The following is an 18,684-nucleotide window of genomic DNA, read 5'->3' on the forward strand; positions in this document are numbered from 1 at the left end:
GTGTGTAAGTGGGACCAATAGCCTTAAATAGTGTTTACACTAGGTAGATGATGGTATGTGCAGATTGCTGTTGATCATTGGCATGATTTTATTGTTTGTTGTGTGTGTGTGTGTGTGTGTGTGTCTATTTTCAGGCCCCATGTTATGTGTGTTTTTTGTTTCAGTGTAGTGTGTGTGTGTGTGTGTATATATTTATATATAAAAGTGGGACCATGTATGAGTATGTGCTTATGTGTATGAGTGTGTATGTGCTTATGTGTGTGTTTACACATGTGTGTGTTTATATATGTGTGTGTGTGTGTGTGTGTGTGTGTGTGTGTGTCTAGATGAGGTCTCCCACAGGCACGCGAGGCAGGCACACGTACGCCTGCGGGGTTCTGCTGAGGTTGATGGGGTTCCCGTCCAGGCGGATGTCCTCCAGGGCGTTCCTGATGTAGTTGAAGTCCTTCAGGTTGCAGAACGTGTCCTCGTGCATCATCTGGATGTTGTTACGCTGGAACCGCAAAACATCATGGGATCAGAGGCCGACAGGATCAGCGAATGAGCTGTCTAGATGGCAGGGCTTAGATGGAATCTCTTGTCATGTGATACAACTGTATGTTTTTAAAACTACATGATATACTATTCCTCTGTCTAATTGTGTACTTATATAGGCTGAAGTAGAAGCTAGGAGAGCAGAAAAGCAGGAAGAGAAGAAGGAAGGGAGTTAAAGGGAGTTGTATCCAGGACATAGATGCACCCCAGCTTGATCTAAGTGCAGGAAGGTAGTAAGGGACATGGAGGCTGCATTCCCTCTCGTCAAACTGCAGCTGCAGGTACCTGTAGGTGCAGTGAGCGCAGGCTGTCGGGGAGGGGCACAGGGATGTGGTCGATGTGGTTATCTGTGAGGTACAGGTACAGCAGACCCGCCATGTCCTAGAAACGAGGACAAAAAAGTTACTGAACAACCAACATGGCTCCGCTTTGCAGTAGACGCCTCTCAGATTAGTCTGTGTTGTCTTGGTTACAAACAGTATATGTAGCATAAATTCCAGTTGATCCAGGATGTGATGGAACATGACAGGATGTGACCAACCTTGAAAGCCTCCTTGTGGATGCCGGTGGCACCGATGTTGTTGTGGCTGGCGTCCACCAGCGTCATGGTGACGGGCAGCGCAGGCAGCTGAGCCACAGCGTTCTCTCTGATGACCAGCTCCTCCAGTGCCGGCAGCCCACTCAGAGCCCCATCCGCCACGGACGAGATCTCGTTAGCCGTCAAGTCGATCCTCCTCAGCTTGTCTGCCCGGGACAGGAGAGCACGAAGGGTGGTCAGGTATGAAGACATATTAGAGCATACAGACCTCTTCAGGTACAAGGTAGGAGGAAGGCCTTAAAACGGACTGGGGGGTTTAGTTTTACTAAAGACCTCCACTGGAGGTTTTGTTTGTCTGATGTGACACATTCCATCTGGTTTTGTTTATACAGTAGATGCTTCAGTTCTCGTTAAAAAAAAGGTGACGTATTTAAGTGAAAAAGTAATTGTGTGACGTCATATTTAAACATATTGGTGGTGTCTGTTTAACCAGGCTGAAGCAACACGTATGACATCAGTGATGCCGTTCATGTTTCAGTCCTGGCAGAGTTGTTTCAGTAAACTCACTCATCTGAGCGAAGTCAGACTTGTTGATCTTGGTGATCTTGTTGTAGCGAGCGTAGAAGTGAGTGGTCTCTTTAGGGAGCGGGGGCACGTGGTCCAGCTTCAGGTCGTCACAGTAAACAGACCCGCCCAGACAGGTACACAACAGACAGGTGGGCATACCTGGGAGGGGGAGGGGGGAATAAAAGTTAGATAAAGTATTATTCACTTGGGATCCTGGTTAAAAGTGAGTGTCTGAAGGCTTGTCTGGCCTGATCATCACAGAGAGCTGTGTGGTTACATGTGGAGTCAGAGTGACTATCTGTCTGGTGCTAGCTAAATTGGCTAGGTAGCTACATCTTTTATGTGATTAGATGCAATCAATTTTTTTTTGGTGTCTGACTACCTGGACACAATGTAATGTGTTCATTTAGCAGACTCCTTTATCCAGATACACAAAGGGGATTGGATCCAACAACCACTTGATCTGCAGTCAGATGCTCCACCACTGAGCTTTACCCAGAGGAGGGATTTCCTAATATGTATTTGTGCCAGACAGTTATTTGTTGGTAACATCTATGTGTTTGTAGTGGTTATTTGTCGTAACCAGGGGTGGTGTTCTTGAGGACAGTGCGGTCAATAGGCCCTAACCCTCCCACCCCGGAAGATGAAGGGAACAGTGTAGACAACACTCGTAGATCAACTCTCCACATCAAAAGCAGCTTTTCAGTTTTTAACATTCACACAACTTGGTAAACCACCTCCTTGTCTGACTTGAGGATCCTGCATGTGGGCGATCGTAACAGGGTCCGCCGCTGTGCGCTGCTGGCAGCCTGACAGGTACTAACCTTGTGTGACAACGTCTGGCTCTAACCCAGAGCCCCCAGACACTATCTCCCCCTCCGACTCCTCTGGGAGGGGCGTGGCAGGAAGCAGCTCTTCCTCTTGTTAGAGACAAGGTGAGGCGTTAGGGAGACACAGGTTAGAGCAGCAAGGACAATACGCCACAGTTGTAAGTGACGTACTGATGAGCAATGTTAACACAGATGATGGACACATTTAACCAGGATGAAATAGTTAAATGGGAGTAGTAGGATTACTTTTTTGTTTATTAGATAAATACTGCAAAACCCAGCTTCAGCCTTACCCATGTTCCTACAAGTCACCCATGTTCCTACAAGTCACCCATGTTCCTACCAGTCACCCATGTTCTTACCAGTCGCCCATGTTCCTACCAGTCACCCATGTTTCTACCAGTCGCCCATGTTTCTACCAGTCGCCCGTGTTCTTACCAGTCACCCATGTTTCTACCAGTCGCCCATGTTTCTACCAGTCGCCAATTATTCTACCAGAATTCCCCAGCGTTCCCTAACATTCCCAGATTCAATCTTCCTGTTGATACTGACCTTTTTGAATGACAGGGATTATCGGTTCCCCTGACTCGCCAGAGGCCCCTGACTCACCAGAGGCCCCTGACTCTCCTGACTCTCCTGATGCCCCAGAGGCACCTGCCTCGCCCGAGGCACTAGACTCTCCTGCCTCACCCGAGGCACCTGACTCTCCTGACTCGCCAGAGGCCCCAGAGGCACCTGACTCCCCTGAATCGCCAGAGGCCTCCTGAGGGATCTTCTCAAGGATGAACTCCTCCTCTTGTTAGAGCCAGGGGGCGGGGTTAGGAGACAGGTTAGTGCTTCTCAGAGGTGGGATGGACAGTCAGTCAACTCAACAACCAATCAAACAAACACTTGCAGATGAGACAGCAGGTTAAGGTGACACAAATGCAAAGACATGGTAGGACGATGAATGGAACAATGACAGTAATAGCAATGATTCCAACAAATCACACATGGCAGTTAGGATTAAAACAACACATTTAACCAGCAGGAAATGGGTAAATGGAAACATAAAAGTCTTAAATGATAAAACCATGGATATGCAGAAGGTCTTTAACATTGATCAAATCTGGTAGGAAGCAATGTTCTGTAAAAGCTCTATTAAGGTACCAACATCTGCCTACTCTAGTGTTCTGTCCCTCTGGTCCAGGGTGCACCTCTACCTGTATTAGTACAGGGTGATACCAGGAGCGGATTCCTGCATACACACTGGTCACCCTGGAACAGGGGTGATGAACACCAGGCTACTCTACTGAACCAGTGTGGATACTAACCTCCAGAGATCATTGTTATCCCAGAGCCCCCGGAACCCCCAGAAGCTCCGGAACCCCCAGAAGCTCCGGAACCCCCGGAACCCAGGAGATCCCCCGATCCCCCGGAGCCAAGGAGGTCTCCAGAACCCCCGGATCCTCCAGAACCCCCAGAACCCAGGTCCCCAGAGCCCAGCAGGTCCCCGGAACCCAGCAAGTCCCCGGATCCCCCGGAACCCAGGTCCCCAGAACCCAGCAGGTCCCCGGATCCCCCGGAACCCAGGTCCCCAGAACCCAGCAGGTCCCCAGAACCACCGAATGCTCCGGAACCCACAGAGCCCCCAAAGTCCCCGGAGACGTGAAGGATGTCAATGGGAGCCAGGCGCAGCTCCTCCTCTTGTTAGAGACAAGATGAGGGGTTAGTACAACGCCCCAGGACAGAGACCAGTGAGATGCCAGCTCACAATTATGATTAGGATGAAGTTAGGAGACAAATGGTTTAGCAGTTAAATACACATTTAACCAATAACAGGTAGTTAAATGGAACACATGCACTGAAACAGGAGGATGGTTGGAAGAGGCTGAATCACTGTGGGCGTCTGGAGGAGAGGTGGTGGACCTCTGGTTGTGTGTGTGTATATATACTGTATGTGTGTGTGTGTGTGTTCAGACCTTTCTGTGTGTCAGGTCCCATGAGGATCCCAGAGCCTCCTGAGCCCTGAGGAGCCAGTTTCGGTCTCAGCTCCACCTCCTCCTCCACCTCTAGCTGAACCTCCTCCTGCTCCTCCTCCTCCTGCTCCTCCTCCTGCTCCTCCTCCTGCCCCTCCTCCTGCTCCTCCTCCAGCCCCTCCTCCTGCTCCTCCTCCTCCTCCTCCTCCAAAGATGCCCCAGGGGCTGGGTAGTTGTAGTCAGGTGGAGCCAATGTTCCTATCTCTATCTGAGGGAAAGACACAAACACAGGGAGTCAACAGGAGCGTGTAGCTTGTTTTTGTGTGTGTGTGCGTGTGTGTGAACCCAAAGAAAGACTCTACACTTACATGTAGTCATTTAGCAGACGCTCTTATCCAGAGAGACTTACAGTAAGTACAGGGACATTCTCCTCTCAGACTGGAGCCCCAGATGAGACATAACGAGAGTTAGCTACTGTTAGCTTTGAGCACGCTTCAGTGACGAGTTACTGTTTAATCCCATGAAATAACCCTAACCCTAACCATGAAATACTGACTTCCACGTTGTGATGATATCTTTGTCTCAACTTTGATGTTGTCTACCTAGTTACAGGTATCCCTGGTCGTCATGGAGAAGGAGCAGGCCATGCATCTGGACTACACTTCCGAAGGAGGAGTAGGAGTGACAACTTCAGCCAGTACGGACCCTCTGACCGCTAAGCAGTCATTGAACCGGGAACTCAGGTACCCAGTCCCACCACAAGGGGGAGCTAGAGGCCTAGGCTAGATGGATGGATATTTATTGTAAAAACTTCATTTTATAGCACCTAGGTGTCAATAATAAATCGCCCAAAATCTAATTAATCCAATCGACTCATACAGTAGTACTCAATGAGAGCCTGTCAGTGCTCTACGTCACAACATATAAAGGTTAATAAATTAATACAATGTGGGCTTTAATCTGCAGTGGTATAAAGTCAGTGGGTTGTTTAGGTTGTGTAACTACCAGATACAGCCAACACAGCTACAGAATTTGACACAATGTAATAAAATAGAAATAGAAAAGGAATTAACATGTAAACCTGTCTGATGTGAACATCATGAACACAGGTGAACAGGAAGATGCTCCTGTACACCTGTGTCTGGTACACCTGTGTATGGGGAACAGGAAGTTGCTCCTGTACACCTGTGTCTGGTACACCTGTGTCTGGGGAACAGGAAGTTGCTCCTGTACACCTGTGTCTGGGGAACAGGAAGTTGCTCCTGTACACCTGTGTCTGGGGAACAGGAAGTTGCTCCTGTACACCTGTGTCTGGGGAACAGGAAGATGGTCCTGTACACCTGTGTTTGGGAAACAGGAAGTTGCTCCTGTACACCTGTGTTTGGGGAACAGGAAGTTGCTCCTGTACACCTGTGTTTGGGGAACAGGAAGTTGCTCCTGTACACCTGTGTCTGGTACACCTGTGTCTGGGGAAGGTGCGTGGAGGGTTAGTCATTACCTCACAGGTGGACACGGTAAACCTCTGCCACACATTCTGAAATTCCAAGGCTTATGAGGACATTTTGGACATCTTCACCATGGCAACTTGCACTCAATCATCCTTCCTCTCTTGTTTCCATTTCTCTCTTCTCCCTCTATATCACTGCCTTCCTCTATATCACTTCCTCCCTCTACGTCACTTCCCCCCTCTACATCACTTCCTCCCTCTACATCACTTCCTCCCTACATCACTTCCTGGACCTTTAACACTGTGACTATGTTCTAACTATACATTCTCACTGTTGCAGACATTGTGGAGCCTTTCATTGTCTTTCCAATGTACGAGTGCCTCTGACTACATGCATTTTAAAATGTCTGCAAGCATATTTCAATAGAAAAGCTAAACTTTTGAGTCTGTATGGATGCTTTGAACCAATCAGAGGAAAGGTGTTTCCTCCTCCTGCACAGTAGCCTATCAGGACGTGGCACAAACATTTGGAGCACGCCCACTCTGTGGAGCCAGTTCTGTAGCGAGAACGTAGTCTCCCAAACCAAACCCTGTAGTTTTATTATCCGCCACATGGGGGCGCTGATCGCTAGTCTGATGCGCTACCTGGCCTTTTCACTCACCATAAAGGCAGAGTCTATCTCTCCCAGCGAATGGTCCTTGTGGAACCAAGACACACATGGTAGCTACACAAACCCACCAGTCATCTCTCTGCTCTCTACCTGCAGTCTGGGAGGCTGAAGAACTCTCTGCTCTCAGTATTTTACAAAGGCAAGAGACTTGACCAAAAACAGACGAATATTGTGGGAATATTACCTAACATAAGATATTCAATACAACCGGCTAAGCTGATGTGCTGAGTAGATTCAGTTGATAATTATAGCCATGAACAGATTACATTTTTGTCAGAAACAGAGTTTAGAAGACTACAAGGTAGGCCTTTGACTAGTCTTGCACAGAGTCTGCTAGCTGCCTTCACACTCTCCGTTAAAGTAAACACACTCTCTCCCACGCACACACTCACTCTCTCCCACACACACACTCACTCTCTCACACACACACACACTCATTCTCTCACACACACTCACTCTCTCCCACACACACACACACTCACTCTCTCCCCCCCCCCCCCCCCCACATACACTTTCCCCCTCCCTCACACACACACACACACTTTCTCTCTTACAAACACACACACACCCTGGAGAACGACAAGCAAAAACTTGGCAGAAATCTCAGGGCAAAGAACTGGGAATCAACATGGAAATACTAAATGGAGAAAGAGAGAGAGCAAGAGGGAGTGAGAGGGAGGCAGATATGTGGAGAAGGAAAGACAGAGGAGAGATTGAGTGAAGACAGAGAGAAAGTGAGAGAGAAAGTCAGAGAGACAGGCAGAGAGAGAAAGATGCAGAGAGAGAAAGATGCAGAGAGAGAGACAGCCAGAGAGACAGCCAGAGAGACAGCCAGAGAGACAGCCAGAGAGACAGCCAAAGAGAGAGAGACAGCCAGAGAGAGAGAGACAGCCAGAGAGAGACAGCCAGAGAGAGAGAGACAGCCAGAGAGACAGTCAGAGAGACTGCCAGAGAGAGAGAGACAGCCAGAGAGACAGTCAGAGAGACAGCCAGAGAGAGAGAGACAGCCAGAGAGAGAGAGACAGCCAGAGAGACAGCCAGAGAGACAGCCAGAGAGAGACAGCCAGAGAGAGACAGCCAGAGAGAGACAGCCAGAGAGAGACAGCCAGAGAGAGAGAGACAGAGAGAGAGAGACAGAGAGAGACAGCCAGAGAGAGAGACAGAGAGAGAGAGACAGCCAGAGAGAGAGACAGGCATAGAGAGAGACAGAGAGACAGCCAGAGAGAGAGTTTCCATCTGAATAGCAGAAACAGTGACAGCATAGAAGAGTTCAGCTGGCTTCTCCCACCCCAGGGATCTTTCTCCTGGATCTCCCCCAGAACCAGGGTTAGGGTTAACCCTAACCCCCAGAACCAGCCTACCTGCAGCTCTGGAACTGCACATCTACAGCCTGCTAGGAAGATTAAAAGATTAAAAGAATAACGTATTTATTTAGCAGCCACTTTTATCCAAATGAACACACAGGAGATTTGAACCTGAGACTTCTTTATCTGCAGTGAAATGCTCTACCGCAGAGCTATGCACTTTCCCACATATACCTAACACCCTATCCTTCATTCATCATCAGATCCAGTCTACATCTTAGGGAAAAATCACAAACAGCTTCATTCGCCAAATAAGTTTACACAAACAAGGAACTTACTATGGCAGGAAGGTGCAGACGTTAAACATACAAGTTTTAAATATAAAATATAAAAAGTAGAAAAAACTAACAACATTATCTAAATAATTCTAGCAAATAATATACAATGTAAACAATTTAATATAAAATAAAATATAAAGAAGAGTGCAACATGGTTCGTGCAAAAATTGTGCAATGTGCAGTAAAGTGACGAATGTGTGCTTGCCAAACTATCAAAACACATTCTAAGCATGATTCATGTGTGTTTGGGTTCACCAGCAGGGTAACGTCTGCAGGAACCCAGGGAGAGAAGCTCATCTGGTTCTGTGTCTCCTTCAGACCCCTGAGGAAACTGCTCTTATTAGAAAAACTGAAGAATATGTCCCAATGCCTCTACCAAGCAACAGCACGTCTGAGGTCGGCTGTTATGTTTACACAAGGAATAATCCACAATTGTTGACATGGGATTATCTTTTGAAACTCTGCCAAGAATGTCTCAGAACACCATCCATCAACACTACTCCATTTAAACACCAGCAAGATGCTGATGGAGCCCCTCACATAGAACCCTCTACATAGAACCCTCTAGATAGACCCCTTCACATAGAACCCTCTACATAGAACCCTCTACATAGAACCCTCTAGATAGACCCCTTCACATAGAACCCTCTACATAGAACCCTCTACATAGAACCCTCTACATAGAACCTTCTACATAGAACCCTCTACATAGACCACTTCACATAGAACCCTCTACATAGAACCCTCTAGATAGACCCCTTCACATAGAACCCTCTACATAGAACCCTCTACATAGAACCCACTAGATAGACCCCCCTTCACATAGAACCCTCTACATAGAACCCTCTACATAGAACCCTCTATAGACCCCTTCACATAGAATCCTCTACATAAAATCCTCTACATAGAACCCTCTATAGACCCCTTCACATAGAACCCTCTACATAGAACCCTCTAGATAGACCCCTTCACATAGAACCCTCCAGATAGAACCCTCTACATAGAGCCTGATGGATCATGAAGAGATGATCTGGAAGGTTGCAGCTCAGTTAACTGGATCTCTTTGGTGTCTGTCTACCAAGTCACAGAGGTCAGGTGACCTACTGTAGTTTTAGTGCAAAGCATTGTAGGATATTGAGTTTTACTTTCCCAGTCAAACCTCTGTAAACTTCTGCTCCTTCAGAGAACCAGCATGACAGGGCAGAGGTGTGTGTGTGTGTGGAGGGGAGGTGTGTGTGTAATTGGGGGCAGGGGGGGGGGGGGGGTATATGTGTGAATGTGTGTTTAACAGGGACAGTAGAGGACTACAGAGCTATAATTTCATAATCTCAGTTTATTTTCATCGCTTGACATGGGAAACCCAGTCACTAGGAACCTGCCTTACACACACACACACACACACACACACACACACACACACACACACACACACACACACACACACCCACACACTCACTCACTCACTCACTCACTCTCTCTCTGTTTCTTTCTCTGTCACATCTGACTTTCTCTTTACCATACACTCTCACTCTCTCACACTCTCAGACTCACACTACAGTATCTCTCACACACACACACACCGCCTCTGACAAACACACCCACTCTCTCTCTCACACACTCAGTCTCCAATGCACACACTCAATCTCTCTCTCAAGAGGAAACCCTGTCACAGTCTCGCAAATATGACATCACTCATCACTGTGATCACTTCCTGTCCACACACACACACGTTTTGAATCATGGACCAACAGCGTCAACACCATCTCCCTGTCACCATGCCAACTACCATCTCCCTGTCACCATGCCAACTACCATCTTCCTGGTCATGCCATAATCATGCCATCTCCCATCATATCATAAAGACCCACAGAATAACCACATCACATCATAAACATGTAATATATGGTGTGTAACATCATAAACATGTAATATATGGTGTGTAACATCATAAACATGTAATATATGGTGTGTAACATCATAACTCCTTCCTGATAACTCCATCATGGTGGCTTCTGCCTCCCCTGGACCAGAAACAACAGACCTGTTCTCTCTGACAGGGGCTTGGCTGCATTTCTGTTACAAAATGCGAACATTTTGGGTAAAAAAAACCCCAAAAACAATTTTCCCCACAATCCAACCCTGCTGGGCAGTCATATCACACCCTGCTGGGCAGTCATATCACACCCTGCTGGGCTGTCATATCACACCCTGCTGGGCAGTCATATCACACCCTGCTGGGCAGTCATATCACACCCTGCTGGGCAGTCATATCACACCCTGCTGGGCAGTCATATCACACCCTGCTGGGCTGTCATATCACACCCTGCTGGGCAGTCATATCACACCCTGCTGGGCTGTCATATCACACCCTGCTGGGCTGTCATATCACACCCTGCTGGGCAGTCATATCACACCCTGCTGGGCTGTCATATCACACCCTGCTGGGCAGTCATATCACACCCTGCTGGGCTGTCATATCACACCCTGCTGGGCTGTCATATCACACCCTGCTGGGCTGTCATATCACACCCTGCTGGGCTGTCATATCACACCCTGCTGGGCAGTCATATCACACCCTGCTGGGCAGTCATATCACACCCTGCTGGGCTGTCTTGACATGGCCTCTCTGTCTCATTTACTACCAAATTATCACAAATTGCAAAGATTTGTTGGGATCAGATGAAGACTTGAATTGACGAGTTTAACCATGTCTATTAACAATAAGGGATTAAGTCAAGAAATGCTTTCCTCCAAAGCATGATCTGTCTGTGTTCTGCGGACACAGGGGATGCCTACAGACACCTGGCTGGTCCTTCTTCCTGTGGACGTGGCCAGAGATCACGCTGCCAAGACTAACCCTTAACCCTAAAGTAAAGAATGTGGGTCGTTCGTCAGAGCAGGGCTGGAGAGCAGGCTGCAGAACCTGATGAAGCTGAACTCCAGCATCACAACCCTCAGGAGACACTCCTCTGCTCGTACAGATCACACGTAGCAGACGCTGTTATTCTCAGTGATGTACAGGAGTATTCAAACCTGCACTCCTTGATCTGCAGTCAACTACTCTGCCACTGAGCTAAGCCCAGTATCGTAGTAGGGCCGTCAAATCAACCGAGAGGACTCAGGTAAACTTTACTCAGATAAAGTTCTGGAAGAACTAGAAGTATTTATATATACATGTACGTGTGAGAGATATGACCCCTTGTTATCTGTCATGCAGAGCCCAGCCCCCTCCCAACACAGCAGCTACAGTATGGTAGCTATGGCAGCATGGTAGCTATGGCAGCATGATGGTGCCACAGTACAGCATGCCCAGCCCCTCCCAGCCCCGCCCATTCATCCTTACCTGAGGCTCATCAATGGTCAGTCCATCTTCATAATCATAGATATCCTGGTTTTCCGGGTTCAAGTTTTCTAGATCCACATCGTAGTTGGCGCTATCATACGTGTCCAACTCCACCTGCCGGGCAAAGCGGGGACTTGCTGCTGCCTGGAGAACCAGGAACCCCAACACCATCAGCTCCATCAGCATCCTCATCATCCACCTGGAGACACACACACCATCATCATCCACCTGGAGACACACACACCATCATCATCCACCTGGAGACACACACACCATCCTCATCCACCTGGAGACACACACACCATCATCATCCACCTGGAGACACACACACCATCATCATCCACCTGGAGACACACACACACCTCAATTCCTCAACACAGAAACAAAAACAAACTGCTCTACTTAGTTCAGGAGTTCTACTTGATTAGGTATGGTTCACACTATCGAGACGATGGCTTGTTGAGAGGCTAATGATGCTATGCATATGTTCTGTGTTGGCCTTGGTCCAGCTTGTCATTGAAGGACTGAATTAGCTGTCTAAGTCGTAGTCACATTAGCCATCCTCTTTTGAATCCAGTGATGGTGGAGGGGGCAGGGGTCACATTTCTGAGGTCAGTGGATCTGGTTTCATTACCAAGGTGCAGACAGTCAAGAGGATGAAGTATGCCCCCCCACGCCTCAAAGCCCCCAACCCGTCCTGCTCACTGTTCGCAGGGCAGCCATCTTGGACTGTCAAGGTCAAATGTTAGAGGTCAAAGTTGATCTCTTGAGGATCGCTGAGGGAATATCTGGAGACCTTTCTCCCTCCTCTCTATCTCTTTATATTATCTCTATTTCTCTTAAATTCTTTAATATTCTGTATTTAGCAAATTTTCTGTCTCTCTTTGACCAGTTATATATCTTGACCCTAGACATAGTTATATGACCTGATCCCAGATTTAATGACCAGGCCGTTTCTGAGCTGTGAGAATCTGACCACAGAGTCTGAAAAACCGCAGAGAGTCCTGCAGGAGGACAGGTACACGGAGAGCGAGGGAGGAGAGCGAGGGAGGAGAGGAGGACGACACGCTGGCCCTCAGGGTTAGATGGAGAGAATGAGAGAGAGAGACAAGGGAGAAAGTGTGAGAGAGGAGAGAGGGGAGAGGGAGAGAGGAGAGGGAGAGAGGGGAGTGGGAGAGAGGGGAGAGGGAGAAAAGGGAGAGGGAGAAAGGGGATGTGTGTGTTTTTGTGTGTGTGTGAGAGAGAGGGAGAGGGATAGACAGCCCATCGGACGTGCCCCAGCGGTCTGTACAGAGGGTCTTTATGAGGGCCTGCCTGTCTCACTCACTCTTGAAATTCCACCGAGGCTTGTGGACAGTACGGCAGTGAGTTACGACTGCAAGGAAAAGCTTCTTTCAGCACTGAGGTTGCTCCCACATATATACACACACACACAAAGATTGAACTTTCAAAGACAAAACTTTCACACACACACTCAACACACATCTTTCAAAGGGAAAATTGAGAAATTTAAGTATATTTCTGGGATAAGGACATATATATATAATTTAAAAGAAGGTATATTTTTACATCATAAATCAGATCTTTGTTGATACGGGCTTCAGGAGGGAGTTACCATCTGTCAGGACATTCAGCAACACTGAGAGCTCTTCATGGATATATCATATGCAGTAGATATATTGACATAGGTCAGATGACGGCTTGGCATCGTTCGTTTTCATAATGCCATGAAAACCAGCGTGCTCATGCTGAAAGGTGGACTATGTACCAAGACAGAGGTGTGCTTTTATACACGCCGTGACAGCGTACAGTGTGTGTAAAGTGTGTGTGTGTGTGTGTGTGTGTGTGTGTGTGTGTGAGAGAGAAAGCGTACAGACTGCCACTGTATGTGGCTTGGCTCTGTGCTGGACATTCCTGATGTCCTGTGAATGTTTTTCTTTCTTAAAATCTGGAAGCAAAACTGAAGTGTGTTTTTCTGAATTATCCATAATTAGTTTGCACGAGTAAATGTAATCCATTGATCAAAACGTTACAAAATATGAATCTCCCTATCATCAATGACTGCAGATACAAACTAAATTGTCATTACTCAAGTCTTCTTGTCAGGATATTTGACCAACACACTTGACAATGCTGTCCTTCACCCTACATCCCTGTCAGCCTGTCAGGTTCAGACCAGACCAATGCAAAGTGTGAACCTCGACACCAAACAAAAGCAAAAAGATGAAAATACAGAAAAGTCCTGATCAGTGACGTTTCAACTGCCGTCAGACTTCCAGAAAGTCCTTGGTTTCTGCACACTCAGAAGCCCACAATCCCCAAACCAAGAGTGCTCCACAGTAAGAAACACAGCAGCCCCCAACATTTCAAATCATCATAATCAATGATCCCAACACCTTCAATTAGCATCTCATCCCCAACACACGCAATCACAATCAACCAGCCCTTCAATGACCATATTTCTGGAGGCTGCCCCAGCCTGTGAAGCCACGGCACCATGGAGCATGAAGAAGCATGAAGGAGCATGAAGGAGCATGAAGGAGCATGAAGGCTTACCTGTGTGTCCTGCCTTCCCAAATGGCCCCTGCAGCTGAGCTGGAGGTGCAGAGCTCCAGTATACCTGCGATACCTAGCCAATGGTGAGGGGTCGCACAGGGTGCCTGGGAGTGGGAGGGTGTGTGAGTGTGTGTAGGTGTGTGTGTGTGTTGGTGTGAATGTGTGTTGGTGTGTATGTGTGTGTAGGGTCTGGATCCGCCAGACCTAGTGCCCTGCTGAGGATGTGTGAAGGCAGGCACTGAGACTGTTTAGAGGGGAGCGGATTGCTTTTGGTCACTCTGCAACCCCCCCCCCCCCCCCCCCCATGCTACGAACACCACACACACACACACACACACACAACCACAGAACTCAAGACTCCAGACACACAGAGAGTGAAAGACACACAGAGAACCCCCCTCCACCCCCCAAAAGTAAAAAAAAAAACTAACAAGAGTATCCTTTATTTTTATAGAGAAGGCTTAATCAGTCTGAAATATGTGTCTGTCTTTCCTGAGGTGAGGCGGAGGCATGTGCAGTGTTCATATGTGGAGGAGCTGGAGGCCCCCGGCCACAATGCCTCTTCTGTGAGGAGCAGCTACCAGGGAGCAGAGAGGAAGTCCCAGCCAGCCCTGGCCTCTCCACAGACCTGGGGTCAGTTCATGCTGCTCAAACGCTGCGATGCTCATGGTAAAAGTGGTGAGGAAACTGGACTGGGATCTGTGGTTTACTTAGATCCATTACAGGTCTTTTTATATCAGGCTGTTCCTCAGAACTGATCTTGAAACAATTTCTTATTTAATCTGCAAAGGAAAACATATATAGGTAGGGAATACATGATACCCCCAAAAAATCTAAGATTACTATTTTATTTTTTACAATTTCAATTAAGCTGCCCCTCAGATCTGATCTTAGAACAGTTTGTTCCTTTATGATCTACAGAGGAAAATATTAAGGAGGGGAAATCCTGTAATGAGATACAGAAGTGAACAGCTGTTCACTGTGAAGCTATACTTTTTGCACTTCTGGTCAGAGGTAACTGCATTTCATTGGCTTTGTACTTGTACTGTGCACAGTGACAATAAAGTTGTATCCAAACATATCTAAAAGTGGGTCTGCTATGTTTCCTGTGGTCTCAAGCAGGAAGCAGGCAATGCAGGAAGCTTTCCTGTGGTCTCAAGCAGGAAGCAGGCGATGCAGGAAGCTTTCCTGTGTCTTTAGGGTTAGACTCTTGTCCACGTTTGAGCTTAGCTCTGCCTTCCCTCTTTGTACGACCCCCACTCTCACTCTCTCTCTCTCCTTTCTCTTACTCTCTCCTTTCTCTCACTCTTTCTCCTTTCTCTTACTTTCTCTCCCTTCTCTCTCTCTCTCCTTTCTCCTTTCTCTTACTCTCTCCTTTCTCTTACTCTCTCTCTACTTTCTCTCACTCTCTCTCTCCTTTCTCTCTCCCTCTCTCTCCTTTCTCCCTCTTTCCTTTCTCTCACTCTCTCTCCTTTCTCTCTCCCTCTCTCCTTTCTCTCCCTCTCTCCTTTCTCTCACTCTCTCCTTTCTCTCTCCCTCTCCTTTCTCTCTCCCTCTCTCTCCTTTCTCTCACTCTCTCCTTTCTCTCTCTCCCTCTCCCTCTCTCCCCCTCCCTCTCCCTCTCTCTCTCCTTTCTCTCTCTCCCTCTCCCTCTCTCTCCCCCTCCCTCTCTCTCTCCTTTCTCTCTCTCCCTCTCCCTCTCTCTCTCCTCAAGGAAACTCTAGAGTGTGTGCTGAGTGAGGGGAAAAGTGGTGGAATTTTAGTAATTGTTCTGCACCTGCTTTTGGCTAGAAACTCCCCTCAGTCTCCACTTAGTTGTAGTAAAGTTGTGGTTTATAGGTGTCCCGTTATAGGTAAGAAAGGTTCTTAGGTTTGGGTAGGAAATCCTGTAGTTCCTTTAAATATTAGAATAAATATAACTATCAGAATACATATGAATGCTAGGAAACATATTAATCCTCGGATTGTGGGTCTCATTTTGTTAGTTTGTAATGTGGATAAAATTCCGTTGTGGGTGCTGTGCATGACTAACAGCTGCATCTTTAACGCTTGAGCAGTAAATCATAAACGTTCACCCGGCAAGATGTCTGCTCGGTCTTGGAGTCGTTCAAAGCTTGACTCTCGAGTGTTTCAAACCTGTCAAAGCATTGAGACAAACATGTCGCAATTCTGTATTTAAAGGATTGGATTATTGAAACCGGGCTTAAATTGTAAATGTCAATTAACATTCACAGATGGCATTCGTTTTCCCCAAACATTTGTATTTATTTAAAAGCACACAGTCTACAAGAAATACACTATCTAAGATAATCACAAAACAAATGGTTGGAATATACCAAAATATGTTTTTGAAACAGAATCTTGTGTACAAAATGTGTTTTCATAGTCCAGTAAAAAGAAGAAAGATACTGTCATTTTAAATTAAATAAATTACCTAAATGAACTGACCCAAATGAATGCACTTGTAGATTTCTTTTCTAAATATAGCCAAGCATAGTTATACCTAACAAAAACAATAATTCATGTCAGAACAAATCTGTCACACAAACCCAAACATATTCTTATTAAGAGCAGTAAAAAAAAAGTGTTTTGGCTAAGCATCCAGAAGCAGTTTCTTCTTGTCAAATAGGAATAAGGAGTTGTCATTAAATTCAACATACTTTGTCTTATCCTGTTCTAATCCTATTGTGTCTGTAAATAATATGATATTATAGATTCACTATTTGAGCAGGTTGCCAGTCTTCCCTTTCCAGAAATGAATTGAAAGTAAGGCACAGCTAGTGGTTGGAAATGGTACTGCACCCCAACCAAGTACAGCGACAAAGAAAACTTGAAGCTGAAGTTGAATGACCTCAATTCAGGATAAACATTTACAAAAGGTTTCTATTTCACAATTGCTTTTGTCTGACCCAGTTAGAATGGAATTTACCTTTTACTTTATCTTATAATTTTATAACTCATTATCATCTTTCCATCCGGGTGTCTGGTGTTGAACACCTTGACCTGTGAAGAAGGGCCTGGGAGGTTAAGAAGCTGAAGTAAACAACCTAAATAACGATGGACTGGAGGAGGCGGAAGCAGGTGATGACATCTCTGGGGATGGGAGGCTTGATCTGGTTGCCGTCCAGGCGAAGGTAGCGCAGCCGAGGAACACTGTCGTTGACGTAGTCCTCCAGCACCTCAGCCGACACCGGGCAGATTTCAGACCCGTTGACACCTGGAGGTGGTAAAGAACACTTTAGTGACTTCCTGGTTCAGTCTACCTGTGTTAGTATCTGACTCCAGCAGATTCTGCCATGTACAGTAGGAATTTTATTAGTTCATTGAATGTAAATTCATTGAATGTAAATTACTTGAACTGCAGCAATGTTGTACTACACAGAGGCTTTCTGAAACAAGCATAGCAAATGAAGCCTGACAAACATACTTCAGTACATACTACAAACCCATATACAGTACACACTACAACCCCTGTACATAGTACACAGTCCTGACATACATACTCTTAATCCTGTTGTGGTCCAGGTGCAGGTGTTCCAGACCTGACGGGATGAGAGGCACCTCAGTCAGCTGGTTGTGTGAAAGCTGCAGGTCCAGCATGCTGGAGATGTTGAAGACGTTCTTTGGAAGGCCGCTGTTGCCCAGCTTGTTGCGGTTCAGCCTGAGGAACGCCACCTTGGGCAGCCCCTTGAAGTACTCTGCGGGGATCTTCTCGATGTTGTTCCCATCCAGGAAGATCTGAGCGGTGCTGGGGGGCAGGCCGGGCGGCATGCTGCTCAGCTGGTTCTTGGCCAGGTTGATCTGGACCAGGCTGCTCAGTCCCTTCAGGCTCACCTCTGTCACGGCGTCGTCCTGGAGCTTGTTCCCCTGCAGGTCCAGCAGGGTGAGGCGGCTCATGCCGGAGAACACGCCAGCGGGGATCTTGGAGATGCGGTTCCTGGAGAGGCGGAGCTGCTCCAGGTTGGAGGGTAGGCCAGACGGCACCGAGGCCAGAAGGTTGTCGTCCATGAAGAGGTGCACTAGGCGGGGCATGTCTGCCAACACGCCCTCCTCCACGCCCTTGCTGGTCAGCTTGTTGCGGTTGAGGTTGAGCCAGCGGAGCTGGGTGGCATTGCGCAGCGCGTCCTTGGAGATCACGTCTATCAGGTTGTTCTGGAGATAAAGGTACCAGGTGTGTGGAGGGATGTTGGGGATGTGCTTCAGGCCCTTGTTGTCGCAGTAGACTGCATTTGGGAAGTTAGGAGGGCAGCGACATTCGCTGGGGCAACCCTGCAGCTGGGTCAGGACCTCCTCATAGGTCATGTCCTGGCCCAGAGCTGGACCAACCAGGAGAAGGGAGGTGAGAAGGGTCAGAAGAAACGTCATCTTGCCACTTAATCTGCAACGGAGACAAGAAACAGATGTTGAGAACAGTCACACACACATAAACACACACAACTAAAATCCTAATCTTAGAGCGCTCCCGGCCGGGCTTGGCAGGTGAGCACATAAACCCGATGTAGGAAAGCTTTTGTCAAACACGTATCCACGCACAGGAAGGGTAATCACCGAGAGTAGACATTTCTGCAGACAATGCAGGTGACTTCAGTTTGTTCCAG

General features: G+C 47.3%; 2 protein-coding genes across 2 annotated transcripts; both read right to left on the bottom strand.

Annotated features, from left to right (window-relative positions):
• Positions 1-299: 299 nt before the first annotated feature.
• LOC136960431 (uncharacterized) lies at positions 300-12,253 on the bottom strand. Its single transcript, XM_067254928.1, has 11 exons — positions 12,236-12,253; positions 11,531-11,758; positions 4,614-4,695; positions 4,431-4,505; positions 3,783-4,154; positions 3,022-3,264; positions 2,464-2,559; positions 1,640-1,798; positions 1,076-1,278; positions 820-915; positions 300-493 (listed from the first exon to the last, which is right to left on the bottom strand). Exons 1-11 carry the CDS (start codon positions 12,251-12,253, stop codon positions 323-325), a joined length of 1,743 nt encoding a protein of 580 aa, XP_067111029.1. The 3' UTR covers positions 300-322.
• Positions 12,254-16,343: 4,090 nt separating this feature from the next.
• Positions 16,344-18,451, bottom strand: kera (keratocan). Its single transcript, XM_067254132.1, has 2 exons — positions 17,590-18,451; positions 16,344-17,303 (listed from the first exon to the last, which is right to left on the bottom strand). Exons 1-2 carry the CDS (start codon positions 18,449-18,451, stop codon positions 17,134-17,136), a joined length of 1,032 nt encoding a protein of 343 aa, XP_067110233.1. The 3' UTR covers positions 16,344-17,133.
• Positions 18,452-18,684: the final 233 nt, after the last annotated feature.

This window comes from Osmerus mordax, chromosome 17 (genome assembly GCF_038355195.1).
Source record: "Osmerus mordax isolate fOsmMor3 chromosome 17, fOsmMor3.pri, whole genome shotgun sequence".
Classification (NCBI taxonomy): Eukaryota; Metazoa; Chordata; class Actinopteri; order Osmeriformes; family Osmeridae; genus Osmerus; species Osmerus mordax.

Bases quoted from the DNA above. Each gene is read 5' to 3' on its own strand.
- LOC136960431 (XM_067254928.1), bottom strand. The intron at 1,799-2,463 runs GTTAGTACCTGT...TCCCCCTCCCAG, and splicing joins GCCAGACGTTGTCACACAAG to GTATGCCCACCTGTCTGTTG. The intron at 1,279-1,639 runs GTGAGTTTACTG...TGTCCCGGGCAG, and splicing joins GTCTGACTTCGCTCAGATGA to ACAAGCTGAGGAGGATCGAC.
- kera (XM_067254132.1), bottom strand. From the start codon at position 18,451: ATGACGTTTCTTCTGACCCTTCTCACCTCCCTTCTCCTGGTTGGTCCA. The intron at 17,304-17,589 runs GTATGTATGTCA...TACCACCTCCAG, and splicing joins GGACCACAACAGGATTAAGA to GTGTCAACGGGTCTGAAATC.